This window comes from Marmota monax, unplaced genomic scaffold (assembly GCF_021218885.2).
Source record: "Marmota monax isolate L192 unplaced genomic scaffold, Marmota_monax_Labrador192_F-V1.1 WCK01_AAM20220418_F8-fsc00078, whole genome shotgun sequence".
Lineage (NCBI taxonomy): Eukaryota > Metazoa > Chordata > Mammalia > Rodentia > Sciuridae > Marmota > Marmota monax.
In genome coordinates this window covers 8,171,893-8,195,233 of record NW_026694865.1, presented here as the reverse complement: position 1 = coordinate 8,195,233, position 23,341 = coordinate 8,171,893, and the positions used below count along the sequence as shown (strand labels likewise).

Here is a 23,341-nt window from a genome sequence, read left to right as displayed (position 1 = left end):
AGCTGAAAGACTGAAGACCAATTTTTAAAACCACACATGAAAAAATATAGTAATAGAAGTAAAAATGAAATGACTGGCTGAAAGTTCTTTAGCATCCACTGAGAGTCAGTTATCCTTTAGATCCACAAATTATTACTTCTAACACCCATCAGGTAGGTAGGAGAGAATGAAGAAGAATGAGTCATTGGGAAGATTATGTTCTCAGAATCCCTGAAAGGCCAAAACCCAAAATAAAAATGAGAAAAGGACTCCCTTTTCCCTCTCCCTTTCCATTCTTCTTTCCCTCTCCTACTCCAGTGGGAACTCTGGCTCCTGAAACTTGAGATGTGTTAGAGCAAAACAGGGGCCTTGAATGCTCTCTTGAGCTCCCAAGTATGGGAAGTGGGCTGGAAGGGAGCCAACCCAAAGTGTAACCTTTCCCAAGAGGGCTATCACCAGGCCTCTCACTTTTTAAAAGGTCACCTACAAAAGATCAGCAAGCAGGAAAAATAACAACGAAAGGACACTTAGACCTTTCTCAAAGCTATAAAAAAAAAAAAATCCCAGATGAGGATAAATCCATCACAGTCTGGAATCTACCAGATAGGCCAGGAAAAACAATGGCTATAAGAGCTGGATGTGGCCCAGCCAATAGCCTTTTGAGTGGAGGAGACTAGGGTAGGGGACATTGTACCCAAAGATGAGAGAGACTCACCCCTGAGAGGCTGCAGCCAATACCCTCATCAGGAAGAGTAGATGCTTCCTGCATCTGTTAGCACTTTTCCCAGCTGTTTTGTTAAATAAGAGCACCTCTTGGGCTGGGTTGTATCTAGCTCAGTGGTAGAGCACTTGTCTAGCATGTGTGAGCCACTGGTTTCAATTCTCAGCACTGCACATAAATAGTAAATAAAAATAAAAGTCCATTAACAACTAAAAATATATTTAAAAAAAAAAAAAAGAGTACCTCTTGGTAAAATGCCTGGTGTTTACCTTAGTATGCACATGAATAAATGTCACAAACTCTGAATGCTAGTTAAGATATGCAGGCAGAGTGTAGGATTCACAACCCAGGCCCTCAAACAGGGCAGGAGTGGACAGTGAATGATGCAGACACTTATTCTATGTGTTTCTCCTCCTACCATGTGCATTGTCCTCTGGCTGCGTGCTGGAATTACTGCTTTTGAATGGATGCACCCATTCAACAACTATTTATCACAGGGCTCTTCCACCTGATTCTGTGCAGAGAGACATAAATTGAGTAAAATACAACATGTACCCTAAAGCGGATCACAGGCTGGCGGGATTAACTAGCATTTGTTTTGCTTAGTCTGGGCCAGCAGTTCCCCATGGAGTAGTCCAAAACCACCTCCCTTAGAAATAAGCATTCCTCACCCAGACCTGCCAAAGCAGAATCTGCATCATGAACCAGATCCTCTGGCAATTCTGCAGTCAGGACTGTGTGTTCAGGCCGTATTTTCTTAAGTTCTTTGCCTTCACTTGATGCAGTAATTTTAAAGAAATAGAAACAACCACATATAGTAAGATCAGTCATTCTCACTTGAAGATTATTTCAACAGTCTCCATGGTCTTTATATAATCCAGTTGTGGAGAATTTCACTGTCTTCAGCCTTCCATAAGCAGATCCAGCTGCCTCGGGTCAGGTCAGCAAAGTATCTCAGCTGAAGAGGACTGATAACTGCCCCTCTGGAGAGGGGACCCAGACCCCAGTGGTCATGGTGCGTGGTCTGCAGCTTCCCCCCTTGGGTCCCTTTGCAGCAGCTCTACATGGCTGTTCTTTTTCTCCCCAGTCTCCCAGCTCCAGGAGGGATTATTCTGTTAACACATCCTGTGTTTTCATTGTGATCCTTTTATGTATGAAAGTCTTTCAGAGACTTTCTCTCCTTTTGCAATATGGCTAAGTGTATGCCTCCCCGACCCACAACCGTCACTTCCCTTCTCCCAGACTCCATTCTGCAAGCTGGTAGAAGCCAGAGTTCACGGGGACACTGGCTGGGACATGCAGACCTTTCACCAAGTGTACTCAGCCTAGGGAGATCCTGTTTTCTCTCAGGCTTAAAGGTCCTGAAACATTAAGTGCAGCTGTTTTCAGCAGGAGAAAGAGACAGGGTGGGCATTTCATCCTAATGAGAACCCTGACACAGATCAACGCAGGGATCCTACAAATACAGTGGGTTCCATCCTGGACTCCATCCAAGCTAGAGCATCTACACTCTGCCTTCCATGCCTATGTGCAGTCAGCTTTGTTGAGCCTTTCTTAGGAAATTCTAGTACTTTCTAAGCAGAACAAATATCTCCTGGAGATTAGGCTTTGTGCAGTGTCTGTTTTAAAGCATTAGAGATTATGGGAGGAAAAAATTGGGGACCCATCAAAGAGCATTACAGAGCTGCCAAAGCCAGAAAAAAAAAGTGGGTGTCAAAAGTATTTCCAAGTGGAATATCTATTTTAAACATGTGTTTTTTTGCCAAAAAAAAAAAAAACCTCCAGAGCAGCGGAAGGTGTAGGAGTCCCTTCAATTCAGTTTTGTGATATGATTCTCTCAGATCTGCCCATGCTAAAGCTTGGCACTTAATTTTAAGGAAATTCATCTTTATGGATCATAAATTTTGGGAAATCAGAAATCTGGTGACTCTGTACACTGTAATGTGAACTCAAGCTTGGAGCTCATGATGTAGTCAAGGCCACCTGAGACAAAAGTCTGGGAGACTTAGGGGCTACCCTGGGCTTCCATTTCCTTTTCTGCAAAAGTGAGTGCCATTCCCTTTTATGTCAAAAATTCTGTGATTTCCATAGTGGCTTAATCTGTCATGTGCTTGACTTTCTTTTGCAGAATAAATTGTTGGAAAAGCTCTTAATCTCAAGGTCATTAAATATACACACATCCACACATATATCTATATCTACATTAAGTCTAGTGTAGTTTATTTGGGAACTGAGCATAAGAGTACCTTTTATGTCAATGTCTTAAGACAAGTCATTTGTGTATTTCGGTAAATTAATTCTATATCCTGCCAACCCAAAATGCATCCAGGGGAGCTGGATTTATTTCTCTCCTGAATACTCTTTGAGCAAGACTCTATGAAAAAACTTATTCAATGCATGTCCAGTGGATCATTCTTCAAATTCACTAGATATGCATTGAAATTAATTTGGATAAAATGGGTTACAAAATAACAATTAATTGGCATCTCTCATTGTTCAAGATATGGCCATTAAGAATAGGGATCTGGAAAAGAATTTATCCTTCCTGTCTGATGTTTCATTTAGGCCCATGCGCAGGCTGATTTTGAACCTGTGGCCTAATCAGCTTCATTGATGCCCTAAGACCTAGGCTAGTAAAAGCCCATCATTTGAAGTCAGAGATATTAGGTGTTAGATTCTAGCTTCAATTGTTCATTTTTCCATGTACCCTTGGGCCAAATACTCCACTTCCCTGAGCCTGAGTTTTCCCACTGTAAAAATAAGGATAAATATAATTTCAATATAGGATTTTTTTTTCTTGGTGAGACTAAACAAGTTAGTATACATAGCAGTGCCTAACAAAATGCTTGGCACATAGTAGGCACTCTTAAACATGAATTCCTGTTGCACATTGTGAATGTACTTAACACCACTGACTTGTACACTTAAAATGAACTAAAAGGGTAAACTTTATGCTATATATATTTTACCGCACATATAGAGAAAAGTGTTGCTGTGGCTGACCATCATCTTTTCACACCAGACACATTTAACATTCTTTGAGCTAAGGACAGCTTAACCAAATTGACTTAATGTCATAGAATTTTAATACTGGGGACCTCGAAGGTCTTCCAGTCTGACCACCCCACTGTGATGCTCCATCCTTCCCAGCTTGGGATCACAGTCTTTCCACTTACCCTACTTTCCCAAAACTGCTTCCCAACTTCCTGGGTTGTTCTGGCCACGGGAGACTTAGTGGTGGTGAGCAGGGTTCCCCCCAAGGTGGAACCAGTCTTCATGTGTCCAAGTGACTGAACAGGCTCTACCTCAATGTCACTTTATCTTGATTTGTTTCCCCCACTGGACAGTCTGTGGTTAATATATGACTCCCTCTTTGCTCAGCCACAGAAATGCAAATACTACTTTGCTTTTGTTTTTACTCAAGAAAAGTAAGACTTCGGAACAAATTACCATCTTTCCATTTTTCAGGGCATCTTTGAGCCTTAAGCTCTGGCCGAGTGTGCCACAAGTCACTCTTTTGATTTTGATGATTATTATTTTGATGTGGGTTATTGGTGCTGCTGGAACCTTTTGAGCTTATCTGTTCACAGTGAATTTGTTTCTCTAAAGATTCTGGTCTGGAAGAATAGTTTGCCTTAGAATTTCCTGATTTAAAACTTGTATAGAATGTCACTGCTAATGGCTTTTACCTTCTGAAGTGGGGGTGGGGGTGAGACAGGCACAGCAGCAGATGGAGAGGCCTCCTGAGAGCTTAGGCCTTTCTTCTGGGCTGTGGTTTGTCCACAAAAAGCAATAGGCAAAGGAAGAGCCAGATGACAGCAGTAAGTAGTCTGGCAGAAAGAACCCTTTGTGAATATGAATTGCACATGACATGGTTTTCTTTTGATTATAGCAAGCAGATGAGACCTTGGATTTTGAAGAACAGATCTTGGAAGCTGCTAAATCCATTGCTGCCGCTACAAGCGCCCTGGTCAAATCAGCTTCTGCAGCCCAGAGGGAGCTGGTGGCCCAAGGAAAGGTGGGTAGACCTGACTAGCCGGTGGTCGAGCACTCCCCAAGAGGGAGCAGCCAAGGAAGAGAGAGAAAGCCTTTGGCCCTGCCAAGGAAATGTGTGAAGTGCTTCTCTCCCTGAGTTGCCAGGCTTTGCCCCAACCACTGAAAACTGTTTGCTTAAACTCGACTGACCGAATAAAAGGCTTGGCTTCTGGGCCTCTCATCTGCTTCTTGTTAAGGATCGTATTCCATTCCAGCCATCAGGGCTGAACCAGATACTTATATTCCCACTGTACATTAGGCTGTTTAAAGATGTAAACTGTCATAGTTTCCTGGTGAATGACCCGATAAGCACCACAGTCAGGGGTTTTGTGATACCACTTTCCAACTGCAAATGGCTCCATTTGCTTTTAGGACTGTTGAGCTGAACGCTGGCCAACTTTGCAGTTAGCACTTTTCTAAGTCTCTTGGTCAAAAGGCCAGTGTGGGTTTAAACTTGAGAGTTCTTTAGTCTGCTTCATGTCCAGTCCTCCCTTCTGTCTGCACTAACAGAAAAGCCTTACTGTTTTTCTAATGGTTCAGAAGAGGACTACTGGATATGCGCAGTCTTCCCATTGAAAATATACCAGGTGTCCTGTTATTCCTCTACAACATGGAACCACCCTATCAAAATGGGTCTTGCAGAGAGCCTCCCAAGGCACTACAGCAGCCTTTCAAGCAGTGGGTCTAGGGAATTTGGTCACTGTCATTGTCAGTTATTTGTGTTTGACATTAAAAGGCCTTTGATCTCAGGGTAGAGAGATCTTATACAGACAAGAAGTCATGCCTGACTGGCGGCTGTGCCTCTTCCCCCAGTCTTTTATGAGCTTAGCCACATACTTTGACTTTTCTTTCTAAGACATTAGTGATGTTACTCAGGATCAATGCTGTGGGTCTCCCCACCTGGCACATTAGCTTCTCCTTTAGCACCTGCAGATCCAGCAGGGGCTGAGCTTGTCTTGTGTCTTTATCAAGTTCTTGTTGATTGGTCAAGATGTGAGGACCACAGATGAATTGTCAAACAGAAGATCCTACCTAAAAATTTCAGTTTACTTCAACATCTAAAGGGTTGGCATTGTACTCAACACAGCACTAGACACCAGAAAAATCTACCTTGACTATGGCATACTTCCATGGAACTTACATGTTCAAGCATTTTAAAAGGTGGCAGAGGAGGTTCTGCTGATCCTGGGTGAACTATAAAATAATATATAAGATCATGGGATTTGACCTTTTATATCCAGCAGGTGCCTACAATTGATGACAGATCCATAGTTTCATTTTCAAGTTGAGATACTCATCCCTTCCCTCGCTGGCACCTCCCACCCTGTGAAAGTATTTCCCCCCAAAACTACATCCTCTAGATCTGCAGGAAAATCCTTTCTTACCAGAGATGCTCCTTACTTCCAGCCTCTTACTCCTCTCCCCACCTCTGACAAAATAAGACCCTCCTTAAGATGAGGGTCCACACTCAACCATACAGAGGGAAATGCACTGCCCTTTTCTAATATCACCTGCCTGAAACTCAGGCAAGTTACTAATCAGGAAACTTTTAAGTTTCCCTTTTCACTTGAAAGAGGACGCCTTAGTGGCTTCTATGTTTAAAATGGAGCAAGGTCAGCAGAGGACAATAGCAGCAACTCATTATTCCCGAGCCATTTCCCAGAAACACAGTACCTGGCAGTTCCCATTGCATCTTGTAGCCCTGGTGGAAACCAGCCAGGATGTGCTGGTGTAGTGTGGTCACGGCCAGGGTTCCATAAGGTAAAGTGTTGCTCTATTCTTGGGCCAGTGTTATTGGCAGGAGTCACCAGACAGTACTGTATGTCCAGCTGCAGAGTGAGGAAGGGTGTGCGGGGGCTGCAGGCCACTTTGGCCTTCCAGCACCCACTGCAGGTTTCCCACTCCCCTTTCCAGGTGGGCTCCAGCCCCGCCAATGCTGCCGATGACGGACAGTGGTCACAGGGACTCATTTCTGCCGTGAGTTACCTTCTTCCTTCTTTGCTTTGAGGATCCCCTGAGGGAGGTTTGGGCCTTGGGTCATTTCTCTGTTGACTCTCCTCAGGCCCGGATGGTGGCAGCTGCAACCAGCAGTCTCTGTGAGGCCGCCAATGCCTCTGTTCAGGGACATGCCAGCGAGGAGAAGCTCATCTCATCTGCCAAGCAGGTCGCTGCTTCCACAGCTCAGCTGCTTGTGGCCTGCAAAGTGAAAGCCGACCAGGACTCAGAGGCCATGAGGCGGCTACAGGTAATGGTCACTGATGCTGGTGGGAAAATACTCCTGTTGGAGCGGGTAAGTGTCACCAAAGGGGACAGTCTCACTTCCTTGGCATGACCCACCAGGCCTTCATCAGCCAGCTCTGTCCCACTGTCCAGCCTCATCATCTGCCTCCTGCGTCCATGCATTCTACACCTGCTGCCCCACCAAGGTCACATCTCCACCTGGGACTTGAGGGCTGATATCTTGGGGCCCTTACTCACCTGGGATGCCTGGGTCTCCTTCCTGCCAGCCCAACTGGGAAAACTCCTACTCATCCTTTGTGACTCACCACAAAGTCACTTCTTTTTGGAAGCCCTCCTTGAATTCCTGGGGCTTGGGCACTCAGTCCCTCCTGCCACCTGCCAGAGCTCCTGGCCTGAACAATCTTATGGTTCCTGTGTCACATGGCATGGCACCATGTTTATTTTGCTATCTATCTGTGACAAGGCTGTGCACTTCCTACATACCATGTCTTCATCTTGGCACTTCTCTCACCAGAGCCAGTGCCTCTCTCAGAGGATGCCCTGAATCAGCGTTTACCCAGCAGGGAGTGAAAGCACTGTGAGCAATCTGAGCATTGCTAAGGTTTCCCAGAGCCCAGAAAGCATAGTGCCAAAGTTGACAATCAAATCCTTCCCAATGCATATATGCCCTGATCATTTTAATTATAAAAATACTTTAAATGTTTGAATAGAAAAACCATTTAGCCTCAACATCTCCACACATCAGTGTTTCATTGTTTCCTGTTCTGTTATTATCTACATATAAGATAGTTTTGTCTGGTTGTAATCATAGCAAGACACGTTGTGCTTTCTTTTTGCTTCACATGTTGTCATACACATTTTTCCTCCTAAAGATAAGGCTCCATTTTCATGAGTCTCATTTTTAATGATTGCATGATATTACATGCATGATGATGCCAGAATTTTCTTATATATTGGACATTTTGTTTCTTTCCAATTTTCTGGAATTTCATTACTGTAAAGTTTAAAAATGTAGATTGTTTATATTGCTAAAATATATTTATATAAGTCATGAATGAAATCGTAAAGGGCAGAAATATTTGAACCACTCCATCAGAACTCAGAATTCTTGTTTTATTTTGGAAGTCCCAAAGTGTTTCTGTAACGTGACCCTCCCAAGTCTCTCTGACCCACTTCCCTCACTTTTACTGACTTTTAGAGAGAACTAGGAGCTGTGTATTTCTGAATGTTGCAGTTCCTGAGTTTGGGGGACACTTCTGAGGGAAACAACCTGAATTACAAGAGACCTAGCTGCAGCCCTGCCTCTACCACATACATCATGGTCTCAGGTCACTCAGAACTTTTGAGACCTCAGAAGCTTCATCTGCAGTGTCAGGGTGGAGATGTCCATGTGGACTTATGAGGGTCAAACAGCATAGTGGACATGAACATGGTTTCGGAAGTTCTAACAATTCACACAGGTTAAACACAGCACCAGTCTGGTTACCTGATTTATGGACACTACGGTGCCATGTCTGAGCCCCTTACAGGCAACTCGGGAGTTCTCTGGAGCCCAACAAACCTATATCCAGATCTTGGTTGTAAAACTTAAAAGTCACAGGATCTTAGACAAGTTCCTTAACCTCAGTCTCCATATCAGAAAACTGGGGCTACAGAGCCCCTTAGAGAACCAGCACAAGATGACGATTTGTCATATGTTAACTTGCTTTCCTTCCTCTTCTTGTGCAAGTCCTTGTAATCCTCATTGGTCACTTTAGATCATCAACCAGAAGGGCCAGCTAACTTCAAAAAAAATCTCAATTTTCTCATTGCTAACTTCTGATTGAAGGGTGCTGGGTAAGGAATATGGTAGGCTTACTAAAGCTTTGACTGCCATTAGAAGAAAATTCCAAACATCAGCTGGCAGAGGACAAGTCCCCAGGCTCATGCTTCATAAGCATTAAGAGTAAGCCAGAGCTAGGCATAGTGGTGCCTACCTGTAATCCCAGGAACTGTGGCAGGAGAATTGCAAGTTCAAGGCCAGCCTAGGAAACTTAGTAAGACCCTATCTCAAAATAAAAAATAAAAACATCTGGGGACATTGCTCAGTGGTAGAACACCCCTGGGTTTCATCCCCATTACTGGGGGGCGGGGGAGAGTAAGCCCCAGAATGGGCAACAGCCTTTAACAAAGATGTAGACTCCACATTGAAAAGCTTTTCTATACCTGTCTCTAGCAATTTGCCCTATCCTTAAGCTTGTGGCATAAAGCTCAACTATGACTTAAAGTATAGCAGTCCTGGGTACTGTGAGACTCCCGGTGCTCCATGCAGGGGTGGGTACCCCCTTGCTTGTGTGCTCATAGTCCCTTATTCACTCAGATCATCTGCAGTAGATGATAACTCTGGATATCCCCTGTGCCAGGTTCTAGGGATGCAGAGATTCAAATTACTGTTCCTGCCCCCAAGTTGTCACTGTCCAGGAGGGAGACAGGCAACAACATGTCCTCAAGTACACGCTGTTTGATAGGGAAGGCAGCCATGGTTTCCTAGGCCAAGGAGGCAGCCCTAAGCACACTTCTGTTAATACACACAGCACATTTCTATCGTCGCTTACTACATGATTGTAATTCCCTTCAAAAGTCTGTGCTCCTTGGGGGCCAAAAAGTGTACCTCATTCATCTGTGAATGAGCTGTGAGTAGGTAAGTGCCAGTGTTGGTGGAATCGATGGATGGATGGAGAAACACACAGATGCTCACAGGCTAAAGAGAACTTCTATGTTATAATTGAATGATAAATTAACTCATGTTCTCATGAACTGTACCTTCATGTCATTCTCGCTGTTTTTAATGCTCTGATGTGCATTTTGTTCCCCTTCCAGGCAGCAGGGAATGCTGTGAAAAGAGCCTCAGACAATCTTGTTCGTGCAGCCCAGAAGGCAGCATTTGGCAAAACTGACGACGATGATGTCGTAGTGAAAACGAAGTTTGTCGGGGGCATTGCTCAGGTTTGTGACTAAATATATAATAACATTTATTCTCAAAACAGGTGTTGCCTTATAATAGGTACAAAAAAGAACAGTTACTTAAATAAGCTTATTTCTCCTCATGTAACTGGGTGTAAGCAGTCTAGGGATGGTGTGATGATTCCTTCACTTCTGAGACCCAAACTCCATCTGCCTTATTCCACCACCCCAATGCCCTTGGCCATTTGGTTTAAGACAGTTCAATTACCACCTCAGCTGTCCATCAACCAGGAAGAGGGAAGAAAGGAGAGGAGGACATGACCCTGAAGTTACACACATCACTTCTTCTCACATGCCATTGGTTAACACTTGGTCATGTGACCATCCTAGCTGCACAGAAGACTGGGAAGTATAGTATTAGCCATTTACCTAACTAGAAATCAGGGATTCTGTTTGTGGGGAGAAAATGAAACAGAAATTGGAGAACAGCAATGTTATTTAAGTACAGGGATATATTTGGAGCTGCTGCTATCTTCAGCCATTTGGCCCCACAGAGAGAATGAACGTTTATGTCTCCCAGAACTTTTAGAATATGTGGGATTGACTTAGTTAGGGTTGCATTCTCATGTATGAAGTGAGGAGGGAACTCTAGGAAACCAGGCTTGCAATTCTTTCCTGTGTGTTAACACAGATCTATTATATGAGACTGTTTTCCCTATCAGTTAGCTCTTCCCGCAACTCTCCCTGTGTTTGGCAATGCACTGGATGTATTTTTACCAGAATGTGTTTCTTGATGTACTTCTTCCATTAGAAGTAACACAAAGAATGGTCTGTGGTCACACAAATCAGGAAAATGCTACATTCAATACTTCATCCCACCTTGGTCAGAGTACTCATTGGAATTTATATGACTTTCTGGAAAACAAACTTGCCCTTTTCACACAACTCCCAGTTAGTATCCCTCAGATCATCATAGAAGCATGTAAATATAGTCTTCCCTCTGAATCCTTCCATGGGTTTCATGTCCTTGGGTTCAACCCAACATGGGTTGAAAATATTCAGAAGAAACATTGCATTTGCACTGAACATGTATAGACTTTTCTCCATGTCAGTACTCCCTAAACAATACAGCAATTATATATATATATAGTGCTCATGTTCATTTCAGTATTATAAGTAGTCTAGAGATGATTTAAAGTATAAAGCAGGATTGCATAGGTTATATGCAAATACCGTGGCATTTTATATAAGTACTTGAGTACCCATGGGAGGGGGTGCTATGGAACCAGGCTCCCAAATGCCAAGGGCTAACTCTCTATGGAGGCCATCTAGTGGTGACAGTCACCAGCTTTAGCTTTAAGAACACCTGGACTGGTTCCTTCTGTTGTAGTTAAGTGACCATAGGGAGGTAGACCCATACCTTTCAATTTCAGATTCCTTATTGGAAAAATGGACTTTTGATAGAGCATACGTCACAGGCTTGCCACAAAGATGACAAGGCAGCCTTCTGTGGAGTGCTCACATCCAAGCCTGGCACACAACAGTGATGCAGTAGATGTTTGCTGTTCAATCAGTGGCCAGAAATCAGCTCATTGTCTTGGGTCAGTTGGGTCATTGGTCTCAAAACCCAAACCATCACAAGCTAAGAGTACTATTTTCAGTGTACTGCTGTGTCCCACGGGAGACAGTGATTTCTTTAAAAGCATGAGATTATCTTGCTTGTTGCTCTTCTTCTAGATCATCGCTGCCCAGGAGGAAATGCTAAAGAAAGAAAGAGAACTGGAAGAAGCAAGGAAAAAGCTGGCCCAGATCCGCCAGCAGCAGTATAAATTCCTACCCACTGAGCTGAGGGAGGATGAGGGCTAAGTCCAGGCCAGGATGGCGAGCCCCAGGAGCTAGCCCTGCAAGAACTGGACAGACAGTGTTTCTGAGAGCCAGGCACTTACCTGGAAACTGCCAGCCCCTTCTCCCCGGGGCGAGTCCAGAGCCCTGAGTCCTGTTCTCACTTCTCTGTCCTGTTGGCACCGGCTGCATGATCCTGATGTCACACGGTACAGTGTCCCACCCACAGCTCCTCCGCCGCCTCCCCTTGTGCCTCGCCATATCTCAGGAGAGAGGGGTGCACGTTTTGTGAACTGTTACCAAAAAAGAGAAGTCAGTATTATGTCGTTCTCAGACACTTTTGCTTTCGTTGGTCTTCTCAAGGCCTGCTGCTGGGCCTCTTTGTGAAATCATACTAGGAAAAACAAAACAAAAACACAGTGGTCCTGGGGGAAATCATTGATGTCATAGATACACATAGATATTCTTCTCCCTCTCAAGAGAACCTGAAAGTTGGAGTTGGACATGGTAATAAAAGTCAGAAACACAAACCCAGGTGGACTCTGGGAGGGTGACTGAGGTCCTCCTTCCATGTCTTGAGCACTGGTTCACCCAAAGGGTGAAGAATCCCTGCTCCTGTTTGCACGCTTTCTTGCCTCAGTGTGTAAGCTCCTTGTACAATCTAGACCCATCTTGTATCCTGTGGCCCAGAAAATCAAACAGTTATTTTTTTTTCCCTCCATAATCCAAAGGGCAGAGTTGTGGGAGCCTTTCAGGGCTTGGTGAGCAGGGGCTGGAATAAAATGCATGGGCTCCTTATTCTGCAGAGGCTGTTTCGGTTCATACAGATTCATGTGCACAAACTCACTTCCCTGTGACAGTCAGCGTGACAGCCCTCTTATGTATTTGGGTGGCTTCAGCCGGAATGAAGTGACTCCATCTTCAAGTCCCTTGTCACTAATCTCAGGAGACCAGAGTTCAACATTGGAAGACATCTGTTGGGAAACCCATTATCGTCCCAAGAGGACATTTTTTTTTCTATATCTTAGTATTCAGAATCTATGCATCCTAAAATCAATGTGAACCTTTAACTATATAGTTTTGCTTATATATAAGGTGAGAACATGGGGTGTTTTGGGAGTCCATCTTTTGGATGTCACACTTCCAGAATTTCATATTTTTTCCTCCTCTTTCCTTTTTCCCTTCTCTGCAAAGAAGGGCACATTAAGACCTTGAATTCTCCTTTAATCTGAGCCTTTACCCTTTACAATACATGGAGGATGAATGGCTTGTGGGATAGAGGTTAATGCCAGGTAGCAAGTGACTTTGAAAGAATCCGTAAGAGAAAGAAAGGAGTTAATGGAGGCACATGGTTTTCCAGACTGAAGACTGTTGAAGGCAGTCAACCTCTGCCTTTCCCTGTCTCATAGCTCCAAATTTTCAGCCAGGAGGAAAAATTGGTGCTCTGGTCCTCAAAAGATGTCATCTTTTGACCTTGGCCAATGATCCTGCTTCAGCAGAGCCTAGCCCATGCCATGGTTTTAAAATATAAACTTGACAGTTTCCCACACTTATAAGATAACTTGTAAGTGCTACAAATATTGAAATTTCTTTTCAGACAAGTAGAAAGTTAGAGGAGTATAAATGACCCACAGGTGGAGAGCATACATTGGGGAGAGTGACACCAAATCTGATAAACAGTGGGGAGCCCTGGCTTCTCAAGGAAAAGCAAGCCCAGTCCTGGCTCACCTTTCAGAGTATAGCTAATACAGCTTCTCACACCTGCACTGGGTGGACATTCTGAAGAGGATGCAGGATGCTTCCTGAGATTGTGGAAGTCAGACCGAAAAGCTCAGGGTCTGAATGTGCTAATGGTCTCACAAGGTGGGACTCTGGGAAGCCCTTGCAGGGCCCAACCCTCCCATCTTTTCCTCTAGGCTGCCCCTCTTCCTTTCCATCTGTCTATCACGTTCTGGCATCCCAGGAGGGGGTAGGGGCCAGGGCAAGCAGGGGGTTCTTCATCCCTGCTTCAGGGTTGTTTAAAACCCCAACTTCATTTGACACCAGAAAAACCTCCAGAGAGAAACCAAATGGAAAGGCTCGTCTTTTCCAACATTAAGGGGCAGTCACAGAACACAGTTTATTTTTGTAGGACCTATATAAATGGCCTGTCTGAAGTTTTCTGCTGCTAGGAGTCTAGAGAGATTGGCTCCCAGTCATCACCTGGTGTAGTCCTGGTTTTTCATCTGTCCCTTTCTCATCCTCCCTGCATGTTTGTATGTGAATGGCCTTGTGGTAGCTTGGTCTTTTCTCATTTCATAAAATGGCCAAACGGCTGTGCTTTGGGCATTATTTACTAAGTGTTAACTGCAAGTACCCCTGTGTGGCGTCGAGGGGGCTTTTGGTTCTTTAGAGAGAAAGAATGCAAGTATATGAGTTGCATTTGGGGACATGAACTTTTAGAGCATGTGACAATAGCATGGTTCCCAGTAGAAGCAGCCCCAGGTCTGGAGCTTAGAAAGGGCCTCTGTGGTGAGGGGTAGCAGGTGTGTGGATGTGTGCCCTTTCTTACCTGCTTTGCCCCTGAGGGAAACTGGCATTGGGCTTTGAATCTTTAGGCTGATTTTTGTGTCCAGAAATTGCTGGTTTTGATGGTCAAAAAGGAAACTGAACTAGACTTCAGTGCTAACTGGTGATTTGGGAGTTTAGATTTTGCTGTGTTGTCTTTCAAAAGTCTTCAGATCAAAGGTGCTTAAGCCATGTTTGGTCAGATTGGCCTTATTTAGCTCTACTGATGTCTAGTCAGGGGTGGCCTTGGTGGTCAGTACCAGCAGGTACTCAGGTCCTGGCTGGTCTCTGGGCATCATGTATCCACCAAGGCAGTTGCCCAGCTGCCCAGCCCACAGTCTGTGCACAGGCTTAGGGCCAAGCCACCTGCCATCTTGTTGGCACATAATTTTATCCCAGAAAACCCTCTGAGCTTCTTGTAGGTCTTGCCCACCAGCTGTCTGATTTATCAGCCTACATGTGTGCAAGCAACAGGAACCTATTCCTAATTTATCACAAAGATTGTTTAAAAAAAAATTCACTACCTTCAAAAAGAGTAGACTCCACCTCCCAAAGGACTCCAAGGCTAAAACCTCATGAGGGAAGTAAGAGGCACAGGGCAAAGATGGTAAGTAAGCCATGGTCTCTGCTCCCAGGGAACTCACAGGCCTCGGTGAGGTGCCTCCATTTCCTCCTCGGCAGGTGGTCCCCAGAATCTTCTGTCCTAGCTCTGAAATGCTGGGCTCTGGCAGGACCTCTGGGAGCCTTTAGGCCCTAGGACATATTATGACCATGTTCTGCTCTCAGATTTCTGAAGGAAACGAACCCTCTGTTGACCAAGGGGACACTGCTTTTGAGAGTCTTTTGGGGACCCGGGGAACTTGGAGAAATTCCCAGGCTAAGAGGCTACGGTCCCCGGAGTTCCGAAACCCAAAGATCCCGACTTCTGTGCCAATGGCCCATGTCCCGTCTGAGTGCCAGCTCAAGAGATGACCTCTGCTAGGGAAGGACTCCTTCCCAAAGGGATCCCAACTTCCACGTTTAAATGTCCTGAGACTATGGCTTCATCCCTCTGAGCTCATGTTTGGTGTGTTTATGACCATTAGGAATGAATGTGTGATGGAGCTTCTGTTGATTGATTTTAAAACACTACAATGAAGAGCTGTCACTTTTCTATGGTGGGAGTTTGGATTCAGCCTTCCTCTGAGCCCAACTCCCAACTCTCCAGGAAGCATTTGCGTGTGAGTCCCTCCAGCCACATGTCCTCACCCCACATGACACAAGGCAGGTTCCCTCAGCCTCCAGCCACACTGCAAGATCCATAGGAGGTCAGGAAAATTAACCTCTGCCCTTGTCATAATGTCTAATCACATAAATTAATTTATCTAATCACATAAATTATTTTTTTTATTCATCAGAAATAAACTTTTAAAGCAATGAACCTGTGTGAAGGTCTCATGGCAGTGGGAGGAGGGCAGAAAAGAGGGAAGAGAAAATGTCTTTATTGTGAGAGAAATTCTGCCTTGACCACCACCCAGATCCACACTTACCAGATGTGTTAGGAGAGGTAGGGTGTATGTGGGAGGGCCACGAATGAATTCCATTCAGCTTTGCTGACATGAGAGGAAACTCAAAGAAGAAATAGACTATGAGTAGGAAGATCAAATTATGTTTCTCTAAGACAGGCTTCCTGGACAAATAGCTCAGGGACTCTTTGGCCATGCAAATCCCCCACACTGCAAGACTGCAAGCTAAATACAGAAGTGCATATGAGATGCACTTGACCTGGGATGTGACACAGGAAGGCTGGTTCACTTCTGACAGCTGAGGCCAAAAATGTAACCTGCAGGGACTTCCAGCCCTCCTTCCTGTTTGAGGGGGAAGATGCTTGGCCAGAAGTCCTTGTTCGAGGATCAGCCAGACTTAGAAAAATGTGAGTGGTCTCTAATCCACAAGGGGGAATGTCAAAAATCACCATAACAGCCAGGCGTATCACTGGTATGTTGAACAACTAATAAAGATTTTTTAACTCTTAAAAATAATGATTTAGGCTCTCTAAGGCAATGGATAATGGAGGTTTTTATCCCGTTGCCTTATAACGAAAAAAAGGCTGGAGCTGACCACAACCAAAACTAAGGCATGAAGCCTTGGTTGGGGTAAAGACCAGGAAGTGGGAAGGGGACCTAGGGTTTAATGAGTCTCCTGCATGTCAACTCAGTGCTCCTAGACACGGAGTCCTCAGCCCACATCCTCCGCAGAGAAGGCATTGGCCATGGTGAACAGAAGTGAACCAAGACTCGGCAGAGGAAGTGGCAGGCATGGGGTTGCAGGCTGTTGGAACACAAATGCTCTGTGCCCGCGGCCAAGCAGCCATCAAGAAACTTACCTTATCCATGTCCCAATACCTGCTGTGTGCAGGACACTGGAGCCTACTTCCTGGAGAAGGTCACAGTCCAGGGAGAACACCTTGACCCAGGGCTGTGGGGAAAATGTGCAGAGCCCTGAAGGCGGGAAAGGCTTCCAAGAGGAGAGCATCTGGCCAGACTCCCATGCATAGGAGTTTTGGGGCAAAGTGTGGGGAGTTGCTCCAGGCAACAGGAATTGTGTGCAAAAGCCTGGGTTTATGAAGAGGTGGATGCCTAGGGAAATAAGGAGAGAGTCAGTAAGGCCAGGGCTTGGGGCATATGTCATGGAGACAGGGGCAACCCAGGAACACACCATGAGAGGTTTATGTTGGGTCAGAGCACTTCAAATTTAGTTACTCTCTGTAGGGAGCTCAGAAAAGAGATCTCGTCCTGGGAGAACTCAGGATCGAAGGGCGGAAACATAATAACAAAGATCGTCAACTCAGGAGTACATTAGGTCCCAAGTTTTAAAGTTCAGGGCAAGGAACAAGAACATACACTGTCACAGAGCTTTTGCAGGAGATGCTGTAGGGGTAGGGACTGCTGCCAGAGTGCAGATGGGGGAAATGTTTCATCTATAGAGAGCTGATGTTACATTTTATTACCCCAAGTAATCCTACAACAACTAGCTACAGCAGGATGTATAGGCAGGGATTCTTATCATCCCCATTTTATAGATGATAAGGCTGAGGCATGGAGAGGTCGAGTAACTAGCCAAAGGCCACACAGCTAGTAGAGATCTAGCTAGGAGATCTCCAACTGCTATGTCAAAATCGCGCGGCTAGTAAGCTGTGAAGCAGAGGCTCAAGCTCCAGTTTGTTTCCAATGCTCATGCTTTACTAACAGTTTATGGAAAGGCCCAGTCTGAGGCTAGCCGCTAGGATAGAAACTAAACAGTAGGGAGAAAGATATCAGAGCAGAGGGAATTGCCTATGCACATGGCAGGGACTGTTTCATGCTAGAGGCTCCTGGACATGGAGCAGAAAGGATGGGGGCCCTTGGGGACTGAATTCTCCACCCTGAATAGACTGAACTCCTCAGTCTGAGAGCCTCTGGCTGCTGTGCCCAGGGCTGGCCCAGGGGCACCTGTCCAGGACCAGTACCCAGGAGGGAAATAACAGGGCTCAGACTCTGTGGCAATAGTCACAGTTTCCTGCCTGTTCAGGCCTCTCAGGAGACTCTGAACCTTATTTCTGGAAAGAGAAGTTTACTTCCCTTCAGCTTAGAACTGCATGTTGGAGAAATGCTTTCTGGGCTCATCAGAGGGCTGATCGTGCTGTCCAAGTGTCCAGGTCTCCAGGTCACCCAGGGTGTGAAGGGGCCTAGAGTGAAGCCCTTCGTCCCGTGTTCCTAGCATCAATATTGCAAAGTTGGCCAGCGAAACAGAAAGGGAAAGGCAGATGGGGTCCTCTCAGTTTCCTGGATTTTGTGGGCAAGAGAGAGACGTAAGGAGATAAGGGACAGTGCTTCTCTCCAGAGATCTTAGAGACCCCTAGAGAAATCAGTCTCTTGTCCACTGCAGGCAGAAGCCTGGCGGGACCCAAACCTCGGGAAGGAGCAGAGACTTGAGCTAAGGATCTTGCTGGAGCAGACCTTCAGGCTGGAACTAGCAGATAGGAGCAGGGGAAGGAGAGAGTAGGGAGAGAGGGCCATGGAAGGCCTCAAATTGGAGGGACAGGTAGGGATAGAGGCTGTCCGCCAGGGCCAGAACTCTGTGGCATTGGGGCTTCATCCAAAAGGAAAGAGGAGACCCTCAGGCTGGCTGTCATTCTGCCTCACAGTCACATTCATCAGGCCTGCCAGCTCCTCATCAGCTCACCTGCTGGAACGGGTCATCTTGTTCAGCTACTGTGAAGTCACACGACAGCCCTGCTCTCCGGTTTGCATCCTCGAGAGATCCACGTTTGTGGGTGAGATGGAGCCTGCCAGCAGTTTGCCAGCGATGGGCTGTTCCTGGGGGTACAGGGAGAAAAGCCCCGTGTGCCTATTTGCTGTCCGCATCTTGGGAGGTTTTGACCACAGGGGGCAGTGTGGCTCCATGGGACACTAATCAGTGTTCCTGTTTCCCTTGAGGGAAAAAGGAAAAGCTTCATGGACAGATTTAAGAAAGTATAGGTTAATAACCAGAAGTCTAAGAGACTTGGGGCCTTAAGGATACTTATATGCACTTGATGTCTCCAAAAGCATAAAATAGATTATTTATTTGTTTGTTTGTTTATTATTTATTTATTTGCCTTAGAGAACTTTTTAATTTCTTCCAGGAAATTCTGAGGGTCAATGTTCAAGGGATCAGACCTTGAACACCTTGGTGTCCTACTCTAAAATCTTACTGGAATTACCATCTGTCACCCTTTCCTCTTTAGCACACACAGCAATAACTTGTCTACCATCTAGATAGCATTCTCTCTGTTCAGCGAACTCATTTAGGTCCCAGGCAGGCAGGGATCATAACTGGTCACCTGTAGCTTCCCCAGCATCCAAGACAGAGCTGGGAAACACATGAGACTGCTAAACCAGGTGATAAGCTTTAGTTTGTAACTAGTGTTTATAATCTATCTGAAGCTTTTTTAGACTCAAACTCAGCTGTTTTAGACTCAAACTGATCTCAAATTGAATAGGCAACAAAAAGTTTGCTACTAAACAGCTACCACCCACCACAGCTGTCTCCTTCCTCCCCACCCCGGATGTGGCACAGGACAGCATCACATGCCAAAATAGTTAAAGATTGCTTTTGTAGGGTCCCCTTCTTAACACAGCTGCAAGGAAACACAACTTGATCCTACGTATCCTGAAACCTCCTGTAACTCTCACCATCATCCAGCAAAATCCTGAAGATGAGTTCCTGTTCAAAGGTATTGTTATGGAAATATTGAAAGGACCTCCAATGGTCTGAGCCAATCTTTACAAAATGGATCCCGAGGCACAAGAAGGCCACCTGGAAGAGAAAGGAAAGGCAGAGGGGCAAAGTTTTGAAGTTCTTCAAAAATTTGTGATTTCTTCTGTAGCCTCATTGTCTCCAAAAGGCACATACAGTGCAACTTCCCAGTCTTTCTTCAGAGAATCTTGGCTTTGAACAAGTCATTGAGCTTTCAAGTCCATTGGGGATAGATACTGTACTTGATTCCCGGTTCTACTCCCCACTTCCTAAGAGCACAGCAATCTTTGCAGGGATGAGAACCTTAAGCCAACAGTGGTCTAACTGAGTCAAAGATAATCCCATTCCCCTACTGGTGGTTAGTTCTAGAATGGCCATACACCCTGATTCTGGCTAAGGAGAGAGAGGAAACATCTGCTGGAGATGTTGGCCTCTCTGTCCCACAGCAGGGATGTATGAAGAAGCACCTTTGGGCCACAAGCAGAAACAGCCTCAGGAGAGAGCCCATCCCAAAGATGGCAGAGTGCAGACAATCAAAGACTCTGTGTCTTTAGTGGTCTTCTTAATCAGCTTGTCCAACTCTTAGTTCTTCCAGGCTTCCCTGCCCAAATACATTTCTGCCATGTTTAAGTCAGCCCAAGTTGGGCCTGCTGCAAAAGCACCCTACCTGACTCCAGATAGCAGTCCCAGGGGGCTTGGAAGAAGCCAACAAGCATTTGACCACACACTAGGTAGGTACTCTGCAAAATGCTGTTTCCCTTTCCTTCCCACCCATCTAAAGGCAATCTTGAAAATGTGACCAAATAAAACCCCTTTTATTCCCCCTTTCAAGGGTTTACTCAAGTGCTCAAGAGAGTCTCTGTGCTCCTAATATGATGCCAGACTCTACACAGTAGGTCTTCAATATTTAAATGACTCATAACCTGCCAGGCACCGCTAGAGCAGATGTTGCCAACACCTGGATTCCAGTATAGGGCTTACTTGGTGGATGTGAAAAATGTTAACCCACTAACCGCAGACAGCAGAGATCGGGGGGCCTTTTCTAGACTCTGGGATGAGCAGGACAGGTCTTCCCCTCCCCCTCTCTAAACTGTCTGCCACTAAGAAGCTAGAGATGTCTGTGGCCAATCACCTACAAAGCAAAGCATCCAAGGAATGTCTGGTATGTAGGGTATGTGGCCTGCTGTGGGTTTGTTTTTTCTCTTCACCAGTCATTTAGGATGGAAACTCTTAACATTTGGTCTACAGGCATTAGCTTGGAGCTGGGAAGAAAGAAAGGTAGGGGGAGGTCGCAGGGTAATTCTGACCTTTTTCCTGCTCCTGAGGCTAAATGGGACCCACCCTGACCTAGCCGATTTCACTGGCTCTGACCTTTTCCTCCTGTCCCTGTCCCACCACAGAATTGAATCAGAAGCAGCAGTAGCTGCAGGAGAGTGACATTTTCTTAGTGGGGAATCACTGAAAGCCGCAGGGAAGAGGCTGAGCTGCGATATGGTATGAATGGCTGCTCTTGGACCACAGTGATTAGTTCCTTAGCTTTGCCCAAGAGACAGATCTAGGCTAAAGACATGGTTCTAGTTCTGGGTGGGCGATCTTGGGCACACCTCTTGATTTCTCAGAACTTTTTTTTTTTTCATGTAGAAACAGGTCTTTCGCCATGACTCTCACTGGGTGTGCATGGGACATCTTTGATGTGGTTTTGTTTTATTTGTTTTTGCAATACAGGGATCTAACCCAGGGCTTCAGCACACCAGGCAAGGAGCTCTGCCACTGGGCTACGCCTCCAGCTCCTAGATGTTCAACAGCTACTGTTGTGTTAGTCAGCTTTTTGTTGCTGTGATCAAAATACCTAACAAGAACAATTTAGAGGAGGAAACATTTCTTAGTTCTCACCATTTCAGAGATCTCCATCTGTGGTCAATAGACTCCGTTGGTCTGGGCTGAGGTAATGGTAGAATATCCTGGTGGAAGGGTAGGGAAGGAGAACTGCTCTGCTCATGGAGTCCAGGAAGCAGAGAGAGAGGGAACAGAGTCAGAGGGACAAGATAATAATCCCAAAGGGGATTACTTCCAGTGACTTATTTCCCCCAACCACTCAGTCCATTCAAATTCACTGATTGGGTAACAACTCTCAAAACCCAATCATTTTACCTCTGAACATTCCTGCATTAACAGGAGCTTTGGGGGACACATTATATCCAAAACAGAACTGCTACCAATTCTTTTAAGAATTAATTACAGGGGCTGGGGATGTAGGGCTCAAGCGGTAACGCACTCGCCTGGCATGCGCGGGGCCCTGGGTTCCATCCTCAGCACCACATAAAATAAAGATGCTGTGTCCACCGAAAAACTGAAAAATAAATATTAAAAAATTCTCTCTCTCTCTCTCTCTCTCTCTCTCTCTCTCTTCTCTCTCTCTCCTCTCTCTTTAAAAAAATTAATTACAGGTAAGTGCTCTACTAGGTATTTTATACCTACATATCATATTTTCTTCATAGCTAACATTTATTATATATTTATAACACACCATTCACAGTTCCAAGCACTTTTTTAAAAATATTAACATATTTAATCCAATGTTAGTACAATATAGGTACTAACCCCGTTTTACAGATGAGGAAGTTGAGATACAAAAAGTTAAAGACTTTCTATATCTATTCATGAAGATATAGAAAAGCAGGCAATCAAGATCCAAGAAATAACCCCATATAGCCTGGCACAGAATTTGTCTCTTCAACCATTGGGTTCTTTTATACACAATTTAATCTTTCTATAACAGGGGTGTTACCTGCATGCACTATGGATGAGGAAACACTAGGAGAAGTCATACAATTCAGTCACAGTTTTTAATTGGAAGAGCCAAGAGCTATACCTAGCTGTGCCATCCAAAGGTTTGTACCACCTCAGGTCACCTCTTGACAGATTAGTATACCCAAAGAGAAAAGACTTCAAACTCCCAGGGTGGCCACCTTGGTTTAGTGGATCTGATTTTGGAACTCTTCATCTGTAGGCATGACGAAGATATCCAAATACAATTTTCAAGAGTGAAAAACACAACTCTCATTCAAACACAAATATATAAGAGCATGTGTCAAAGATGTATTTAACTCCCAGAAGGAACCGGTAGAATGTGTCAAGATTCACTTTAAAACATTTAGAAAATTAAGCCTCCTGGAAAGAAAGAATGAAATAAGATTGCCAAATTACTTTCAAAACTGACTGACTTATAAGGCAGCCAAAGCTCTAACCTCGGTTGTAAAACATCCTACCGGAGAAACTCAGAGCACTGTGATAAGAATCATTACATCACTATTGCTGTTCGACAACCAAATATCTACTTAGAGTAACACAACATCCCAATCAATAGAAAATAGAAGGTCAAAACAAAGCAATATACCCTACAGAACTGGGTAAGCCTGAAAAGGGTCTGTTAGGTCATGATCCCTGCAGTTCTTTTGCTTAACTCCAAGCCTGGGGTAGAGTGCTCACCCCCTCATCCCTCAGGGATGAGACTGCAGACAGTACCAAACCTAAATGTATATTTTTTTTTATACCACACACACATATTTATGATAAAGTTTAATTTACAAATTAGGCTCAGTAAGAGATTAACAATAGCTAATAATGAAATAGAATACTGACAATGTTACAATAATTATATGAATGTGCTCTCTCTCTTTCTCAAAATATCTCATTGCACTTTCACCTTTTCACTTGGGAAGCACTTTGTGATTCTCTTTGGCTTACCCACACTGACAACATCATACTCTTGCA

General features: G+C 44.9%; 1 protein-coding gene across 7 annotated transcripts in view; it reads left to right on the top strand.

Moving 5' to 3' along the window:
• Tln2 (talin 2) overlaps positions 1 to 15,728 on the top strand; it is a 400,739-nt gene extending 385,011 nt beyond the window's left edge. For 5 of the 7 annotated variants that reach the window (XM_058573295.1, XM_058573291.1, XM_058573293.1 and 2 more), the window contains 5 exons: positions 4,593 to 4,718; positions 6,650 to 6,712; positions 6,798 to 7,025; positions 9,836 to 9,961; positions 11,657 to 15,728. In XM_058573295.1, the coding sequence (XP_058429278.1) occupies positions 4,593 to 4,718; positions 6,650 to 6,712; positions 6,798 to 7,025; positions 9,836 to 9,961; positions 11,657 to 11,785 (672 nt within the window). In that variant the 3' untranslated portion in view covers positions 11,786 to 15,728. The remainder of the gene's footprint in view (positions 1 to 4,592; positions 4,719 to 6,649; positions 6,713 to 6,797; positions 7,026 to 9,835; positions 9,962 to 11,656) is intronic. The other 2 variants (XM_058573296.1, XM_046426521.1) reach the window with 1 other exon arrangement.
• The last annotated feature ends 7,613 nt before the right edge of the window (positions 15,729 to 23,341 follow it).